Genomic DNA, 19,830 nt, shown 5'->3' with positions numbered 1-19,830 from the left:
GTTTTTATTTCTGAATTTTATAACTTTGTGGAGAGTTCAAAAAGAACATTAAATTTTTGGTCGTTCTGATGAATCCTTAAAATTTTAGAATTTCAGAAATCAAGAATTTTGAAATCTCTAATTTGTTTATTTGAGGATTTCAAACATTCAGAATTTCAGGATTTTAGCAAGGATTTTAGTGTTGTTTTTTTTAATTCGAGAATGTATTATTCCTAGAATTTATGAATTTAGGATAATGATTTTAAATATTTAAGATTGCAGAATTTAAAGGATTTAGGATTGCTTTTTAATTTCTGAATTTTACAATTTGTGTTGAGTTTAAATTTAAACTTATTATTTTTAAACTTGAACTTGATTTTTTTTAATTTAGAATTGTTTGAATTTTATACAAGAAGAAAGAGTGTTTGAGAATGGAGCACTTCCATTCGAGCAGTTTTTGCTTATTTCTACAATGTATTTCTTATAGAGCGAACTGTCAAAAACTGCTCGACTGCGGGTGCTCCATTATAGTTATCCAGATTTTTACAATTTTATGAGTTTAAACCCTAATTATTTTGAATTTTTTGAATATTAAAAGATCGATGATCATTATTTAAATATACATTACAAACATAATTAAATATTTTGCTAGTTATTTTGGATCGTAGATCTAAACATTTGTAACGATCGTCCAAAGATTTAGATCGGCGATCCAAATATTCCGAACCAAAATTTTATCCCCAATACTCACAGCACATTCTTCGTTTTTGCCGACTTGAAGATGATCCGGAACATGTGGCGGAAAAAGTTGCGCGACATGTAGTGCAGAATCTCCTTCGGGCCCACCCGGTAGTCATGCTGGTACGCATCCGGCGGCAGGAACGAAAACCGAATCACGTGCTGCATTCCACGCGAGGGCCTCAACACCAGCCGCGACTTGACCTTGATGTCCTCGAGGACGTCCGCCACCGTGACGCGGTTCAGCGTGCGCCGCATCCGTTCCGCGATCGCTTCCAGCTTCTTGGCACTCTTGTGCGGCTTGAAGGGGATCTCCATGGACGGGGTTTTGATGTTTCTGGAAGCCAGCATGAGGATTTCACGAAGACGCGGAATACCGAGCGTGACGTTCATTTCACCACGACCGGCAAAGTGGAACGTGTTCAGCGTCATCTGCGTGGACGGTTCACCGATGGATTGGGCGGCGAGGAGACCGACGGGTTCGCCGGGGGCAGCTAGGGCGCCACTGTTTTTGATCTTCATCAGTTGGGACATGTCTTGTGGGGTTTCCTGAGACTTTTCGTAGTTTTTGACGAGCTCTTCGAGGTGTTCGGTGAGGGCACCGAAGCAGCTGTCCGGTCGGAAGACGGAGAAAAGGGGATCCGGGCAACGTGGGTGTTTGCGCAAAAATTTGGCCTTGACCTCCGGGTCCATTTTGTACCACTTTTTGGCCAGTTTCTCCGTCAGACGAGTGCGACCCGTTTTGGACTTTAGACGATCAGGATCGTTCATGCTTTCGCGAAGAGTTTCCGCGGTTTCGGCGGAGAACTTGGCGAAAGCGGAAATCTTACGCTTCTGTACCAGTGAACCTTGCTTCTTATTCCAGGCCTTGACCTTCTTCAGATGCGCCTTGATCTGCTCGTTCAGATCATCCTCATTGACAAGCTTCTTGGTGATCTCCGGTCGCACGATCGCGTCCCGATTAAGATCCAAGAACCGTAGCTGCTTTGACGTCTCGATGAACTGCGCCTTGGAAATGTCCATCCCGTCCTCTCCGTACATGAACTGAACCACACTGTTGTCACTGTCCCGCACGGTCATGTCATAGTTCACGTTCAACCCCTCCAAATGCTTCACCAAGCAACGCTGCAAATATCCGGAACGACTGGTCTTGACGGCGGTATCGATCAAACCCTCACGACCTGCCATGCAATGGAAGAAAAAGTCCTGCGGCTGGATTCCGGTCATGAAGCGTCCATCAATGAACCCACCGGACTTCGGCGATGTCTCAAAACTGGCAAAGCTGGGCAGCGACTTGCCGGAGATCATCAACGGGGGTCGCTTACCCTCCAACTCGATCTGTCCCAGCAGACAGGAGATCTGCATCGTGTTGACGGTGGAACCCTTCGCTCCGGATTGCACCATCAGCTGCAGGTTGTTGTCCGGGAACTTGCTGATCAACCCATCGGGTATGCAGGCCTCGTTGATCTGGTTGTTGAACGGATCGAGCGCGGATTTGTACTGGCGATCGAGGATTGCTCGGAATTTAGGGTCCTTGGCGTAGGCTTCCTCCATTTTGGCGTTCAGGACTTCTGGTGAGACGTCAGGTGGGAGGTCAAGTGCGGCAGCTGCCGCGGAATGTCCGATCTTACGGCACTCCTGGATGATCTTGGTTCGCTTTTTGTCGGCCTGCTTCTGAACTAGAATGTCCCGAACGCCCAGCGTGAAACCCTCCCACTGGAGGTAGTACGTGAACAGTCGAGACAGCGAGGACAACAGCAAGGTCGAGCAGTTTCCGCCGTACAGCTCGTACATGCAGTGGATCAAGCCGTACGGAGTTGCACCAAAGTGGTTCTTGTCGAGGATTCCGACGAGGAGTTCACCATTTCTTATGAACACCTCCGACTCGGACATCTGGTTGCCGGTGAGCGGGGTGCCTCCGGCTGTCCACGGTCTCGGCGGTGCCGTTTGCCAGTGCTTGTTGCCAAGCTTCGACGTTCCGATCATGTTGATGTGGGGCATTCCGCGCGGGATGATGTTCTTGACGATCGTCGAAATGATCTGCTTGCCGGACCAGAGACGGGCTGGTTTGAGGATCGTCGGAGGAAGCAGCTCGATGTCTCCGCGGTGGTTGCTTAGGGCTTGGAAGACCAGCTGTTGGTAGTCGTCGCGGTTGAAGAACTTTCCTCGGATGAACAGCTTCACGGCGGACACGATGTGATCCTGGATTAAACCGCCCAGGGGGGTTCCGTCTTTTGGAACCAGGTATTGATGGGGAACTGCCACCAGGTTATAGGCTTCTGAGCGAGCCAGCTCGCTCTGCGGGAAGTGGGCGTTCATTTCGTCTCCGTCGAAATCGGCGTTGTAAGACTTGCAGTTGGAGTAGTGCAGTCGAAAGATCTTCTCCCCGGGAAGGATCTTGGCCTTGTGAGCCATGATACTGGGACGATGAAGGGTCGGCTGACGGTTCAGCAGTAGCACGTCTCCACTCAGCAAGTGACGATGGACGATCTTCACGCCCTGCTGGTTCGAACTGTGCGGTGTTAGCAACGTCTTTGCCATCGATTCCCTATGAGTTGCGTTATGCCCAGAGATCCTACTGACCTGCCCGTTGGAATCTTCGACCATATTCGCCCCCGGATATCCGTCTGGCCCGTTGATCACCATCTTGCGCAACTCAGCCACGTTCCACGGCGTAACCGGCACCGGATAAGTCAGCCTCTTGGCGAACGTGATCGGAATCCCGATCTCATCAACTCCGATGTTCGGATCCGGCGTAATAACCGTGCGGGCCGCATAATTCACACGTTTCCCCATCATGTGCATCCGCACCAGACCCTCCTTCTTCTCGATGATCTGCTTCAGCCCACAACCTCGTCCCTTCTGCTTCTCCTGACTCATGTTGATGTCCAGCGACTGATCGACAAAGTTCTGCAAATCGATCCACGCCAGGTACAGCTTCTCCAGCCCAGTCCCACCCTTCGCCGACTCGTACACCTTCTTCATCTCAACGTCCATCGCACCCAAAGCTTCGTCATCCTTCGTACTCATCACCAGAATCGATCTCAGCACGGCGTTTGCCATCAGGATATTGCGCAAGATCGTCGTCTGCGGATGCTCCAGAATCTCCTGCCCTTCGACGCGACGTACCGGCCGGACCAGCGGCGGCTGCACCGGAATCACGTTCATGAAGAACAAATCCACCGGATGGCGCATCGTGGCACTGCTGGTCGCCATGATTGGGAACAACAGGGTCAGTAGCTTCCCGTCGTTGGCGTACAGCTCGCGGAACGACTTTTGTGCCTCTTCGGCGAGCACGACCTTGACGGTGGCCTTAGTCTTTTCGTCGGGGATCTCGGTCTTGCCTTGCTTTTCGCTGGAAGTCAAAAAAATAAAATTAGCAACGTTTATCAGAGGAAAATTGGAGATTTTCCAGATTTGTGACAGCATTCTTTCAAAAACATTCATCGGAATGTTGGTGCATTCTTAACGAATAGTTGTCCGAGACAACGTTTGCACTGTGATAGGTTCTGACGTCAAATATGTCCGAGGAGTGCTAACTAACGACTGGAAGTGGTCACCGCGAGACACAGTAGAGCAATTCTCTACGAAATCGGTCTTTTTTCTTCAATTTTAATTTTTGTATTTTTTAATCCGACTGAAACTTTTTTGGTGCCTTCGGTATGCCCAAAGAAGCCATTTTGCATCATTAGTTTGTCCATATAATTTTCCATACAAATTTGGCAGCTGTCCATACAAAAATGATGTATGAAAATTCAAAAATCTGTATCTTTTTAAGGAATTTTTTGATCGATTTGGTGTCTTCGGCAAAGTTGTAGGTATGGATACGGACTACACTGGAAAAAAATAATACACGGTAAAAAAAATTTGGTGATTTTTTTATTTAACTTTTTATCACTAAAACTTGATTTACAAAAAAACACTATTTTTATTTTTTTTTATTTTTTGATATGTTTTAGAGGACATAAAATGCCAACTTTTCAGAAATTTCCAGGTTGTGCAAAAAATCATTGACCGAGTTATGAATTTTTTAATCAATACTGATTTTTTCAAAAAATCGAAATTTTGGTCGTAAAATTTTTCAACTTCATTTTTCGATGTAAAATCAAATTTGCAATCAAAAAGTACTTTAGTGAAATTTTGATAAAGTGCACCGTTTTCAAGTTATAGCCATATTTAAGTGACTTTTTTGAAAATAGTCGCAGTTTTTTATTTTTTTAAATTAGTGCACATGTTTGCCCAGTTTTGAAAAAAATATTTTTGAAAAGCTGAGAAAATTCTCTATATTTTGCTTATTCGGACTTTGTTGATACGACCTTTAGTTGCTGAGATATTGCAATGCAAAGGTTTAAAAACAGGAAAATTGATGTTTTCTAAGTTTCACCCAAACAACCCACCATTTTCTATCGTCAATATCTTAGCAACTAATGGTCCGATTTTCAATGTTAATATATGAAACAATTGTGAAATTTTCCGATCTTTTCGAAAAAAATATTTTCAAAATTTTCAAATCAAGACTAACATTTTAAAAGGGCGTAATATTGAATGTTTGGCCTTTTTGAAATGTTAGTCTTGATTTGAAAATTTTGAAAATATTTTTTTCGAAAAGATCGGAAAATTTCACAAATGTTTCATATATTAACATTGAAAATCGGACCATTAGTTGCTAAGATATTGACGATAGAAAATGGTGGGTTGTTTGGGTGAGACTTAGAAATCATCAATATTCCTGTTTTTAAACCTTTGCATTGCAATATCTCAGCAACTAAAGGTCGTATCAACAAAGTCCGAATAAGCAAAATATAGAGAATTTTCTCAGCTTTTCAAAAATATTTTTTTCAAAACTGGGCAAACATGTGCACTAATTTTAAAAAATGAAAAACTGCGACTATTTTCAAAAAAGTCACTTAAATATGGCTATAACTTGAAAACGGTGCACTTTATCAAAATTTCACTAAAGTACTTTTTGATTGCAAATTTAATTTTACATCGAAAAATGAAGTTGAAAAATTTTTACGACCAAAATTTCGATTTTTTGAAAAAATCAGTATTGATTAAAAAATTCATAACTCGGTCAATGATTTTTTGCACAACCTGGAAATTTCTGAAAAGTTGGCATTTTATGTCCTCTAAAACATATCAAAAAATAAAAAAAATTAAAAATAGTGTTTTTTTGTAAATCAAGTTTTAGTGACAAAAAGTTAAATAAAAAAATCACCAAATTTTTTTTACCGTGTATTATTTTTTTCTAGTGTAGTCCGTATCCATACCTACAACTTTGCCGAAGACACCAAATCGATCAAAAAATTCCTTCAAAAGATACAGATTTTTGAATTTTCATACATCATTTTTGTATGGACAGCTGCCAAATTTGTATGGAAAATTATATGGACAAACTAATGATGCAAAATGGCTTCTTTGGGCATACCGAAGGCACCAAAAAAGTTTCAGTCGGATTAAAAAATACAAAAAAAATCGAATGACCGAAATCCTAGAGAACTGCTCAGTACCAAATCGTTTTGAGCGTTCAAATCTCCGATGACAATCTTGACGTCGTGTTTTGGACATTTCCTGTACTCGCGTTCAAGAAGCTCGTAGAGAGCGATCATGTGCACGTTGATAATGCTGACGTTGAAGAATTCGGTACAAATTCTGGAATTTGTAGCCAACTTACTAGAAAGCCCTCATCTCGGCGCGTGTCATGCTGAACACCAGCCGCTTGTTGGACACGCGAACCTTCTGGATGGCCTCCTTGCAGGAGATGCAAATCTTGCGAACACAATCTCGCAGCGTACTATTCACGATCGACGTCCGAATCGCTTCCGAGTTCTTCGTGTTGGCCAGCTTGTTGTACGGGTCTGAAACGAATCTTCAAGTTTGAGAAAGGTCAACCCGAAATCAACTAAAACTCACGGTTCATCAACAGTTCCGAGTAGTAAGCCACTGCCTCCGGCAACGGTTCCGTCGGGTTGGCACACACTTTGGCCTTGAACATCTCGAGCTCCTCGGCTTCCACGATGTACCCGGCGTCCACGAGCTGCAACTGAAGCTGCAGCAGTTCCTTCAACGGGTCCGACATCTGCAGCCGGTGGCACGCGTTGCAGCTGATTCGCAACAGGTTGTACACCGTCTTGATGAAGAACGGATTGAACACCGGCAGACAGATCTCGATGTGGCCAAAGTGACCCTCGCACTGCGCCATGTCCTTCACGCAGGTGGCACAAACCTCCGAACGTCCACTGGGACCCATGGCCGCATCGTACAACCCGCCCGGAATCGAATTCCCCAAATCGTCAAAGGAACGCGGCGTCACGATCTTCGTCACGCTCATCCGCTTGATGTCCTCATCGCTGAACACCGCAAACTGCAGGTTCGTCGGGTCGAGGCTCACCTCCAAGTTCTGGTCGATGGTCATCGTCGCTGCCGTTCACCAGTCCCGAAGAGGTTAACTTTTGAATGGTTTTTAAACTCGCAAGTTTTTCGATGAAATCGAACGAAATTCAACTGAACTCCAATCGGCACCTGTAAAGCGATCCCAAATTAGTAATTTCAAACAATTTTTACTCACTTTCAACAAATTTTAAACCTATTTTTCACTGAAAATAGTACCACAACAAAAAACACATGCTCGTCCACCGCAAACGAACTGTCAAAATGTGACCGCGTGTTGTTGAATGAATCGAGGGGCTTGGAGTGTGTGCGTGTAATCAAACGAACCAAACAAGCCGGCTTCGACGTGTGAGTGATTTGTTTTGGTTGGCGCTCTCGATGTAAACAAACGTGTTTGTAGATGAGGTGGGTGGTGGGTGGTGATGGGTCGTTCATGGATTGCGCTAATCGTTTGATAAGCCACCCAACGCGTGTGAAGTGAAAAATATTTTAAATTATGTTAAAAGCAGTTCTGAAATACTGGCAAAAGGGATACTTTTCCTTTTTTTTGCTCATAGTTTACGAAAGACCCACACTGAAAGTGACGTCATCAATCAGCTGGTTGAACGAAGCACTGAGAGAAGTTGTTCGAGGGAAATCAGTTTATTCTTCAATAATTTTTGCTAACCTACTTAAATTGTGATGTGCTGCAATAAAAAGCATGCATAAACCTATAATGGTTAGAAGCTTGGTGCTGAAAAGACAGATGTTATATTTTTTTTTTTTTGTTTTAAACATCAAATTAAAGTTCTGCGCCCCTATTTTTGTCAAATTTGAATAGTTTATTGCCTATTAAATAATAAAATGCATCTTTTCAATATTCCGTCACCCCCATATTGACCGCCATCTTGGATATAAATCTTTTAATTCACTTTAGCGTAGTTTAGGGGTCATACTTAAGCTCGATAATCAAAAATTAGACTATGATTTTTTTTGTGGTTCGATTAGCCGAAGTGAAATTTTTCCGAGGCCTTCGGACATTCGAGTCTTAATTGCACCAACAAAATTTGCGCTACTGTACAACGGAATTTTACAAAAAAAAATCAAAATATGTTTGGTCGACCCCAAACATGCTAAATATGATTTTAAAACCAGGAAAATGCATTTAAATTTGTTTTCAGTCCATCAGACTTCTATTTTCATAAAAATTTTCAAGTCTTGAAATAATTTTTTTTGCCCCTTTATTTTTCGGATCGATTTTGAAGGAGAGGGCGAAATAAATTTTGAAAAATATTTGCAACGGCCTTAATATGATTTTGAAAAAAGGAATTTTGGAGTGTTTTCAATTTTATACAAGAAATATTTCCTAGATTTATTTTTCGCATTTTTTTTATTTTGCAATCAAACGTTCTTATTTTAAATTTTGTTAAAGTGCACCGGTGAATTAAAAAAAATCTCTGCTTCGAATTGAGCATGAGCATGAGCATGAGCATGGTTGACTGCCAATGAGCTGCTACTCCGTTATTGACAGATCAGCTGAAGTTAAACAATGAATCAAAAATGATCAGTGGGAGCCAACCATCCGTTCACTGTTTAACCCCTGAAGATCCCTACTTTATTTGTCAATACCGGCGCCCTCCCAAGAAGCCTGCAGTTCAACGAAAGGGAGGAATGTTAGTCCGATAGTTGAAGTTGCAGACTCATCAAGCACACAATTTTTCGCTATATACTTGTTGATACCGCTTGAGACCGTTGAATCCACAGCATCTCCTTCAAGCATCACGTGATTATTATTTTTTTGGGTTAGTAGGATAAGGTATTGGCTTTTCGATGCCTCCCGAGCTACGATGCTATGGGAAGGTCTTTTTGGTTAACACACAAAGTCACTCACACACAATTATTTCACTCCACTATTAATTAATCCAAAATGTCAGTGCGTCTTTCGATCATTATATAGAAATGGCTTTTTCACCATAAAAAATAAAACCTTATTCAAAAAATTATACACAATTAACCCGACGCCGTGCCTTCCGATCAACGATGATATAGGAAGGGCTTTGAAAATCACAAAACAATTAATTATGATCACCAAAAAAAATCACAAAAAACACCTATTACTTAACGAAAATTACGCTCAAGACACAAATAATTCAGTAAGTCATGCTATTATTCGATTGCCACAATCACTCACCCCATACGAAGAGCGACACAAAAGCACACAAAAAAATTAACCTGTATAATCACCACTTCGCGTCCCTACTTCCAGCGCACTCAAAAAAAAAACAAAAAAAAAATAAATAAAAAAAAATAAAAAAATAAAAAAAATAAAAAAATAAAAATAAATAAAAAAATAAAAATAAATAAAAATTCTCTGCTTCGAATTTGAAAAAAACGAGAAAATTATTCTGATCCTGGTTCTGATAAATATTTTGCAATACAAGCAACTTTTATGGTCAAAATAAGTGTGAGGATCAATCGATGGCCTAACCGGTCGTAAAAAATCATACAATTTCAAAAAAAATCTAATTTTATATGCTGTCTTTATAATAATTCGCATTTTTTGTTGATTAGTGATGGATCAAAGTAAACCATGCGCGTGTGCGGATCGAAATATTTTTCGCTGTCAATTTTGTGCTTCAAATTTTCTTCCAAAAATATAATAAATACTTAATTTTGCCCTTTTTTGGCAATATCCGGTGGAAAACTTGGTGGTCACGGACAAGCGCTTCAGCAGTTGTATCCAGCGGAGCATTTGGAACAAAACCTTCTGGAATTTCGAAAAGGAGTTTGGTGCAGATATCGAAGCAGCGTCCCGGCTTCAAACGGAAAGAATCATCATAATCAAGATTTTTCCAGCAGCAGCAACTTCATCCGGTTCACTTCCACGGACAACAGTGGAGTCCGTCGGCAACGTCGTGGTTGGCTGTTTTAAGTTTGTTGAAGGGAGGTCATCGGATCGCAAGTTTATAAAATCGGACAACTCCCGGAACTCAAATGAAGCTGTCTTGAAGCATACATTATTTGGTGAGCCCGTTCTTTTTATAAAACATAAAACTCTCTCACTAATATTCTAACATTCGCTCAAACCACTCAAGACAACCACGCCAAATTACCATTAAATACGCGGTAGGGTGTTCCCTTGGTCGTTCGCTGTGAGTTGTGGATTGCCTGCTTCTCTAATGAAGGTTCGACTAAGGGGGCATGCTTATTAATTTCTCGTCGCTCCATACCCTCAGTGACGTGATGGGAACAAGGGCGTCTATGCAAAGTGTCCCTACACCCGCTACAAATTTCCGGCGCTTGGGGAGGGAAAAGGGGAATGATTTTGATTTATGCGCCGGTGTTTGTAGCAATAAAATTCGTGCAAAAAAACGTATGCACGTGGGTGTACAGATTATGGAGTAAAAGATGATCGAATTGTTCACCTAGCGCTCACATGTGTTCCAGGACCAAGTTGCCTGCGGGTATGGGGATCATACATACATACATACAAAATTCGCATTTTTTGTTGATTAGTATTATTTTTCAAACACATTGTTTGGACAGTGAAAAAAATGCTTTAAATTATAAAATCAGAAATAAACCTTAACATGAAATTTTGAATTGAACAAAATCAAATTATGTTCTCCCATTATTTTTTTATGGCTTTCAAAACACTGGTGACATAAAGTTAAGAAAATGTATTCAAACTTCCGTTTGAATTTCAGGAATTCCCTGGAAATTTATAAATTTTTCGGGAAAAAAGGAAAAAAAATTTCCGGAACGAGAAATTGGACGCTACTTGCGTTTAGCTCTTACATATTATTAAAAAAAACTAATTATAATAAAAGCAAGATATTTCTTTAAGTATTTGAGTGTGCCAGAGATTTTTTAAAACTGGATTTGACAGTCGAATTTTCAACCCAAAATCCCAAAACAATTTTGTAAAGTGTACTGGTAGTTTTCTTTATATTTTTTGTTGGCATGAAAGGCGTTATGAAATATACATTAATAATTCGTTGAAAGACCTGTAAAACTATATGTTTGAAGTTAAACTCAGCATCCATTTAAGTATTTATAATTTATGGTCTGCAAAATAATAATTGCCGAATTCTGAATTTTAAACATATTTTACGGTGGTAAATCTCATCACCTGATTTAATTATTTATGATATTTTAAATCTTGAGTTTCATATCTAAGTCCTATAATCTGTTGTGTTTCATATGTTAATACCTTTTCAAAAAAAACTCTAGAAATAAAATATTGAAATGAAATTTAAATAAAACACTAAAAAAGATATCCCCAATTCTCCTAAAGCCACCACTCAACCGATTCACAAACACGAATAAAAAATTAGCGACAGGGCACTCCAGAGAGTATTATATCATGGTCTTCGAACCTCTGTACACAAGAGTGTGTCCCCATAATTACACACATGTTGGATCCAAACTCTTGCGTGGCTTGGGACAAGTACTTGAAAAGATGCGCCGTTTCCAGTTGAGTGGCTCAATTCAACACTCAACTCTTTCTCTCTTAACTCGCTCATCACTCTCCCGGAGGACCAGTCTCAAACACCAACACGCAAAAAACAAGCTAGTAAGAGCCAATAAAAACAAGCTGAAACAAGAAATAATAACACGCCAGAACACAACAAAACCTGCGACTAATTTTAAACTTTGATGAAAAGAAGAAAAAAGGTGCATAAAAAACAGAACTTGCAAAAGCGACAATAAAAAAAAACTGAGAGAGAGAAAGGAGACGATTATGATCGCATAATTTCGCTCTCTTTCCCTCACTCTGATGTATTGCGTGTGTTGCAGCGAGAATCGAGAGATGGGCAATTTTTAAACGAAGTGCGCACTTGGAAATTTCGTACGTTTATGAATATTAATGAGCTGCCCCAAAGGCAAAACTTGTCCCCATCATCTCAGCCGATTCTCCAGAGTAAAGTACCTGGCTGAAAAAAAAAAACACTTGTCCCAATACGACACTGGCGAAAAAGATCCATCGTGAACGGTAAATTACACTTTTTCACTAAGTTCAAATCGCAGATTTACCCACGTAGATAAATAAACGTGTAGAGTTTAGTTTGCACTGGACAGGTATTGAGGTGGCAAATTCAATAGGCCACGTGATTGAGCGGTGGAGACACGTGTTGGAGCTGGTTTTTTTTTCTCTAGATTGGATGTGGACACATTTGAGAAGCGATATAATTGTAATATTATGGTCGCGAGTGAATTAACCCTTGAATGCTCAGCTTTTCGCTGATATAAAAGAATATTACTTCAAAAAATACATTTTAAATATCAAAACAAATTTGAAAAACAAATAACACTATAATTTTTTCGTACATCACAGTGAGATAATTCTATTGCCCTTAAGGTGGTTTGAATATACCGCGAGAGACCAGTGCGCGCAAAACCCCGCGGCTTAACGACTTATAGCCAGCCAGCAAGTATCTAAAAGTATGAATTGAAGAGAGTCTCCATACCTAATCAAACTAGCTAGAAACTGGTTGTGGTCGTGCAGTGATGGCACTTTTTATCGTCGCGATAGGGTCTTCTGTGTACGTGAGCACGAATTGTGCTCAGTTTTTATGATTATTGATGGTCACTCTGTTTTTTGTAGCTTCCAATTGAATCAATTGATTAAAACAACTCATAGATTAATGTGTAATTAAGCACAATCAGGTTAATATAAAAATTGCATTTATTTTGAACAAAATTGATAATAATTTATTGTTTGATTTATTTAAGTATAAGAGCTGCGAATATAAAACAAATAAAAAAAATTGTTTTTAACTAAAGATTTAAATACAAATGTACTGTTGTACATGGCATTGCATATTCTCTTTTCTATTAAACCATGGCTTGATTGTTTTAAACATGTGTTGAGACAACCGAAAAAAAGTAATGCTACACAAATCTACAATGGTTACCAAGTCTGCCTGTGGGGATCAATCAGACCGCGCACTAGACTCACAATCCAAAGGTTGCTGGTTCGAATCCCTAGGCGGACGCACAAAAAATCTAAATGCGTTGCCATACCTTCACACTTAGGTGTCCGCTCCCAATGCCATGCCTTCACACTTAGGAGACCCGGGAGGCGGAGTCTTGTCGCAAAAAGAACGATACACACATGTGGATTAGCGTGGTTCACGGATATATGATAATGACAAAAGTGTTTGATTTCGATTGCATCAACCGGAATTTTCAAGCACTACAGTCGCAGAAGCTAGCCTGAAAATTTGAGCCTATTTGGTTAAGGTTTAGTTGCTCCAGTTTTTTTTTATATCTGAAGTAAGAATGGAATTTCAATCAATTTAGTTAGAATCCGGTTGATGCAATCGAAATTGAACACTTTTGTCTTTTTTCATATATCCATGCACCACGCTAATGTGGATCCGTTAACGAATCCGCAAGTTTTGAGAGGCCACATTATAAGGTGTTAATCCCGTGCAATGGTTACCAAATGCTAACAAAAAAACGATTGTCATCTCACGCAAATCAACTTTACCAGAAAAGCTATGAAAAATTACACAATGTACAGTTTTGTGGACTCAAAACAAATATTTCGATTCTGTGGAATTCAATCAAAATTACCAGGCAGATAAAGAGTAAGAAAAAAAAAAACACCTTTATTTAAAAAAAACAGAGGGTGCATTTCCTTCATAAAATATCTTCATATTGCAAAAGATTGAACATTTTTCCAAACATTTCGCCTAAAACTTGAATACGGTACAATCAAAAATTTGATTTTACATTAAAAACATTATTTTTGAAATTTTGTTTGACAATGTATTCTAAAAATATTTTTTTTTAAATACATCTCCGTCACCAGATTTTGCACCATCTCAAACTCTAGCGCAAAATATTTCTTTTTTAGTCCCATATAAAAAAAAAATCAAATATTGTAAAATACTAATTATGAAAATTCAACTGTTAGTAATGAAAAGACCAATAAAAAAATCGGGAGTTTTTTTCCGAAGTCGAGAGTCGCGTTAATAATTACGCAAAAAAAATTCAAGCCATAACTTTAACATATTGATGGTAAAATTGCTGGAAAATGCATAATAGGGGAGATGGGGGTAAGACGGCCACCCTAAGAGAGAAGTCTAATAAAATTTACACAACAGATTATTTTGATCACAAATTACGTACATATTGTTCTACTACTAGTCCATTATAGAAATGACATAAATTAGTTGGTCTAAAAAGCAATTTTAAAAAAAATAATTGAAATCGTATATATATGAAATACGCGGAGTAAGACGGCCACCCATGTGGGGTAAGACGGCCAATGCTATAAATTAACTTAATAACTTTGCTAAATCCACCCAAACACCTACATGGTTGGTTCAACAGACTTCTCTGAACATCATAACTATTTTGGTTGAAAAAAAAACAGGTTTCAAATGTGAAGAAAAATGCTATTTAAAAAATTTCATATTTTGGCTCAGTGAATTTCATATTATTGCGACCACATTTTATGAAAAACTATGAATTTTTACTACAAAACAAACACAATTTGATACAAAATAAAAATAGTTTGTGTATTTCGATTAGAATAAGTAAATCAAAATTATGTAAACAATATTAAATTAGCGATTTTTATGAAAAGTTTGATAGGATTTCATGCTATTCAATGAGTTTTGCTATATCACAGTAAAGAATGTTGTCGAAACGGTAGTTAACAGCATTTTGATTAAAAATGGATAGTTTTATTGAAAATGCTTTTCCTTTATCTACAAAGTGCTTAAGTGCTTAAGTGCTTATAACTTTTGATAGGGTTGTCAGATCTTCAATGTTTTGGACGCGTTAGAAAGGTCTTTTGAATACCCATCCTACGATAGGTCGCATGAGAGATCCGGACAACGTTTCCATCAAAATATCTGAGATCCGGCCTACAAAAAGTGCATAAATAACTCTGAAGTGTTTATAACTTTTGATAGGGTTGTCAGATCTTCAATGTTTTGGAAGCGTTGGAAAGCTCTTTTGAATACCTATTCAACGATAGGTCGCATGAGAGATCCGGACAACGTTTTCATCAACATATCTGAGATCCGGCCTCCAAAAAGCGTATAAATAACACTTAAGTGCTTATAACTTTTGATAGATTTGTCAGATCTTCAATGTCTTGGATGCGTTGGAAAGGTCTTTTAAATACCTTTCTGAAAATGTATAGCATGACGGGTTTTCTTACAAAAACCACCGTTTTTACAATCTTCTGGACTTTAGTTAAAACAGCATAACTTTTGAAGTACTTAACTAAACTGCATAATTTTTAATAGCGACTTATGGGACTCCAAGACGGATCGAATGACACCAAAACGGACAAAATCGGTTCAGCCAATGTCGAGATAATCGAGTGACAATTTTTTGATCAACATCCCACCACACACACAGACATTTGCTCAGAATTTGATTCTGAGTCGATAGGTATACATGAAGGTGGGTCTAGGACGTCAAATTAAGAAGTTTAATTTCCAAGTGATTTTATAGCCTTTCCTCAGTAAGGTGAGGAAGGCAAAAATATTTGAAGACAGAAAAACATATTGTTATTTAACAAAAATGCCTAACTTGAAATTCATGAAAATTACATCCAGTTTCAAGTTCAAAAATTATTTGTTTATTTTGAGCTATTTTTATACTATTTCAAACAATATTTCTGGCAAAGGTGACTCCATATGCATTATTTAGCATGAGGAACAGTATTGCTGAACATTTTAGTAATATTCATTAGTATACTTATTAAAACAGTGGGGTGGCCGTTCGCCCCCTCCTCCGTCTTACCACCAGCTCCCCTACACTCATACAGTTAATTAGTAAGCATTAGTATTCACCAAATGTAAGATTCAAAGAAAAATAAAAAGAGCAAAAAAAACATAAATAATTCACTAAAATTCAAACATTTTTTTAATAAACCCGAACATGATGAAAATGATTCTAAATGCAATGCTTAAAAATAACAACGTTCAACAAATATTTCTTCCGCAAAGTCTTTTTTCCATTGTAAAGCTTGATATTAACAAGTTAAAGAATTGAAAGAAAAACATAAATAAAAAAATATATTACTATAAAATGAATTCTGTGAATACCAAAATAAAGTAAATAAGAACTATAACCTATTATCGGGACAATCAATTTATCACGAAATGCAACCGGTCAAACGTCATTGCAGTTATTCTTCTATCAAACATAATTTTTTTTTATTATTTTTAGCTTTTTGCCAGAAGTTTTTTTTTTTGTACATAAAAATCATTTTTTATCATTTAATATAATAATTGACATTATAACTTATGAGTATGTTGTGGAAAAGAACATACATTCATGTAAAAAAAAAATTCAGTAGGTTAAAAATTTCATTCGAGTAGAGAAAAATATTGAGTCAACAATGATCGCTTTTGGAAGCACCGATAGTTTTTTTTTAAAGCTTTTTTTGTTGAAAACTTACTAAATTAAATCCTAATTTCATTTCCTGTAAAAAAACATTTGACGAACAAGTAATTTTGAAGGTAGAATCAAATAATGAATTCAAGATTAAAATTTTTTTCATTCAAGATTAAATAAATATTAATTTTATATCTGGAGTTTTTTTAAAAAGGTCCAATAAACCAAATTTTCAGTTTTTGCTTTTTGGGTGTTTTTTTTAAGGGGTATTAAACCCTGACTCAAACGACGAAGGTTCTGAATCAAGGCGGTTTCAAAAACACCCAAAAAGCAAAAACTGGAAATTTGGTTTATGGACCTTTGAAAAAAAAACTCCAGATATATTCTTTTAATCTTGCAATCAGGCCTCTTTAGAATATTTCCCGTGTCCTGTAAAATTTTCAAGAAATTTGATTATTTTTCGATTTTTTTTAAAGGTCCCATAAACAAATCTTATTTATTTTTTGCTTTATGGGTGTTTTTGAATAACCCTGACTTAAGGCGATTCTAAAAACACCCAAAAAGCAAAAAAATGAAAATTTTGTTTATAGGACCTTAACCTTTAAAAAAAATACTCTAGATTTGGTTAAATGGTCCCTGTGGAAATATATAATTTTAAAGTGGTTTTCTTCTTTTCAAAATTCTAAATATTTGAAAATATTTTTATAGAAATTGTCTGAAAGGTAGAAGAAAATCATTTTGGCTAGACAAGACTGCTAAATCTTGTTTTGCTCTGGTATTCGTTAATTGTTCATTTATCAAACAACTTTTGTTCTGTATCCGACTCAAAAAGTACCCGAATCCACAGACCTGGGTAAAATACATAAAATAACTTTAAGCGGGAATAAATTTAAAATTATAATAAAACCTAACGTGAACTACCATGCCCTTCAATGAACATGTGAAAAACACGTAGTTTCTGAATCGCCCTGACTGTTTGGGCGTAGCCTTGGAGCACGATGTAGTGATCTTTATCGTTAATCCGTTTAATTCGGGATGAAAAGACTCAAAGTGTCTAGCTTCTCAAGATAACAACTTATAATCAACAGCACCTATAAAACCAATGACCCTTCAACGGTCACAACACATTCAACAACCATGTCTCGACCGATTCTTCTCATAGTCGCGCTCTGCATCGCCCTCGTCCAGGCCAGCCCCACTAACCATCGCATCGTCGGAGGCTTCCCGATCGACATCCGGGACGCCCCGTTCCAGGTTTCGCTCAACTATTACCGCGAACACTGGTGCGGAGGATCGCTGATCGGAAGCCGCTGGATCTTGACGGCGGCGCATTGCATGGACGTTAGTGACATCCCCCTGATGAAGGTTCGCGTTGGATCTACTCACCATGAATCTGGTGGCGAGTTGGTTGAGATCCGGCGGGTTCTGCCGCATCCGCTGTACAACTCCAGTTCGGTGGACTACGACTTTGCGCTAGAGATCCTTAATAGGGAGACTGGTCGAAGTGAATTTGACGTACCCAAACAGACACGAGTTTGACGTATCCAAACGAGCATTTGCCTTTACGCCCAGCAAAACTTATCAGTGTTGCCAAGCTCAAAACATACGTTGCCAGATCGATTTAGCCAGCTTAGACCAGTCTCCCTATTTAGGGTCTCTACTTTGCGCTGCTGGAGTTGGAGGAGTCGGTGCAGCTGAGTGAGGAGTTCTTCGCGGTTGAGCTTCCGGGACGGGGGGAACCCGTTGAGGATGGTCAGCTGTTGCAGGTTTCCGGCTGGGGTGACACCCAGAATGAGGAAGAGTGTGACGACGTGTTGAGGGCGACCATCGTTCCGGCCGTGAACCAGGAGGAGTGTCGGAGGGCGTACAGTACGGGTCATGAGGTTACCGATCGGATGATCTGCGCAGGGTACCTGGGTGGAGGGCAGAGTGCCTGCCATGGTGATTCCGGGGGACCTTTGGTGCATGGAAGGACCGTGGTCGGAGTTGTATCGTGGTCAAGGGGATGTGCCCAGCCGGGGTATCCGACGGTTTATGGAAGAGTAGCAGCGGTGCGGGATTGGATCGAGGAGAATTCTGGGATCTAATTTTGACTAATCAAATTGTAGTCATGTTATTTTAAGCAAATATAAAGTTTAAAGAAAGTCTAGCCTTCAACAAACCCTCCAAAATCTTATTTGCCTTTGATTCTAGTTCCAACTTCAAGCCCAAAAGAGTTCCAAGCTCCAACCAATACACCTTTCCTCCCAATCAAGCAGAACGAGAAAAAAAACTCCTCACTCGCACGAGAGAGTGAGTGACACCCGGTTAAGACACGAACCTCGCAAAGGAGAACCCCGAGAAAAGAGCAACTCAGGTGGTTCAGCAACAGCAACTTCAACCGGCAGCTACAGACCTCAACTCCATCCGGCGCAACCACGGGTCGTCAGTATTGTAACGACAGGTAGACGGTGCAAACACGAGTGAGTTCGGTTGATCCGTACCAGGTGAAGGAGACGCGAGAAGTCCGGGAAGTTCAGCAAATCAACAAGGAAGAAGTAGAAGAAAAAGTCAACCGTGGACAGTGACGACGACGACGACGACAACAACGCAAAAGGAACCTCAAGAGAATCCCGCAGGAGAAGAGTAGGCTTGTTGCAAGCTGCAGAACCTCGAGAAGAACGGTCAAGAAGAAGTTTGCCAAGTTCAGTGCGTTGTTACATCGGCGGCGGCCAGGAATACAGGTTCTGAACGAGAGAGAAAACGAAGCCCGCGACGACGACCAGGTTGTTGTTCACCATCGGAAAAAAAAGTGTCGAGGTGTGCGTTTTGTGTTTCAGTGTTTTCAGAGAGTGGTAGAGGAAGAAGTAGCAGAAGAAGAAGTTTCCGAGAATAAGAAGACGAAGAAGAGAGTTCTGGACAAGAAGTCTCTCTAGGTGCGAGTTGTTATTGAACGCTGTTTTTGTGTGCGGACTTTGGTGAAGCTTGTTGTGTGTGCAGTTTTGCGGCATAATTTTGATCGAGAAACGAAAAGTGAAGACCTCATCGTTAGTTGCGTGATTTGCGTGGTTGGAAAAAGTCTATCAAAACGGTAAGCATTTGACAGGATAATTTAATCGAGTGTTGAAACGATAATTTTAAACGAGAAAATGATGATGGGTTGATTGATTTTCTAATCATCTGTTTTGATTGTGCAATGATTCTTATGGCCTATCTACAATCACTTAGCTTAGAATAACTAAGTCGAGCAAAATAGAAAAAACTTAGTAAAGTACGCAACTTACGGCCGTCATCTATACTCTACTTAGAAAACTTGCTGGGCTGATATACGTTGCTATGCAGATGTTTGTTTAACTTTGATATGGAAACGTCAACTTACCATAGATTTTGAAATTT

At 39.3% G+C, this 19,830-nt stretch overlaps 3 protein-coding genes across 3 annotated transcripts in view; 2 read left to right on the top strand and 1 right to left on the bottom strand.

Annotated features, from left to right (window-relative positions):
* The window catches only part of LOC120415180 (DNA-directed RNA polymerase I subunit RPA1), a 44,014-nt gene extending 36,641 nt beyond the window's left edge, over nucleotides 1–7,373 (bottom strand). The window contains exons 1-4 of the mRNA XM_039576638.2: nucleotides 7,304–7,373; nucleotides 6,631–7,239; nucleotides 6,392–6,575; nucleotides 731–4,072 (exon numbers count right to left, since the gene is read on the bottom strand). Coding sequence (XP_039432572.1) covers nucleotides 731–4,072; nucleotides 6,392–6,575; nucleotides 6,631–7,132 — 4,028 coding nt within the window. The 5' untranslated portion in view covers nucleotides 7,133–7,239; nucleotides 7,304–7,373. The remainder of the gene's footprint in view (nucleotides 1–730; nucleotides 4,073–6,391; nucleotides 6,576–6,630; nucleotides 7,240–7,303) is intronic.
* Nucleotides 7,374–17,592: 10,219 nt separating this feature from the next.
* LOC120415179 (trypsin-2-like) lies at nucleotides 17,593–19,292 on the top strand. Its single transcript, XM_052707858.1, has 2 exons — nucleotides 17,593–17,925; nucleotides 18,108–19,292. The coding sequence occupies exons 1-2, from the start codon at nucleotides 17,593–17,595 to the stop codon at nucleotides 18,540–18,542; spliced, it is 768 nt and encodes a 255-aa protein (XP_052563818.1). The 3' UTR covers nucleotides 18,543–19,292.
* The window catches only part of LOC120415178 (Na(+)/H(+) exchange regulatory cofactor NHE-RF1), a 49,038-nt gene continuing 48,230 nt past the window's right edge, over nucleotides 19,023–19,830 (top strand). The window contains exon 1 of the mRNA XM_039576636.2: nucleotides 19,023–19,525. The gene's annotated coding sequence lies outside the window, so the exon portion shown is untranslated. The remainder of the gene's footprint in view (nucleotides 19,526–19,830) is intronic.

This window comes from Culex pipiens, chromosome 2 (assembly GCF_016801865.2).
Source record: "Culex pipiens pallens isolate TS chromosome 2, TS_CPP_V2, whole genome shotgun sequence".
Lineage (NCBI taxonomy): Eukaryota > Metazoa > Arthropoda > Insecta > Diptera > Culicidae > Culex > Culex pipiens.
This window is presented reverse-complemented; position numbering and strand designations above follow the sequence as displayed.

Coding starts and splice junctions, on each gene's coding strand:
- LOC120415179 (XM_052707858.1), top strand. CDS start 17,593: ATGTCTCGACCGATTCTTCTCATAGTCGCGCTCTGCATCGCCCTCGTC. Junction 17,926..18,107: donor GTTCGGTGGACTACGACTTT/GCGCTAGAGATC, acceptor CTCCCTATTTAG/GGTCTCTACTTTGCGCTGCT.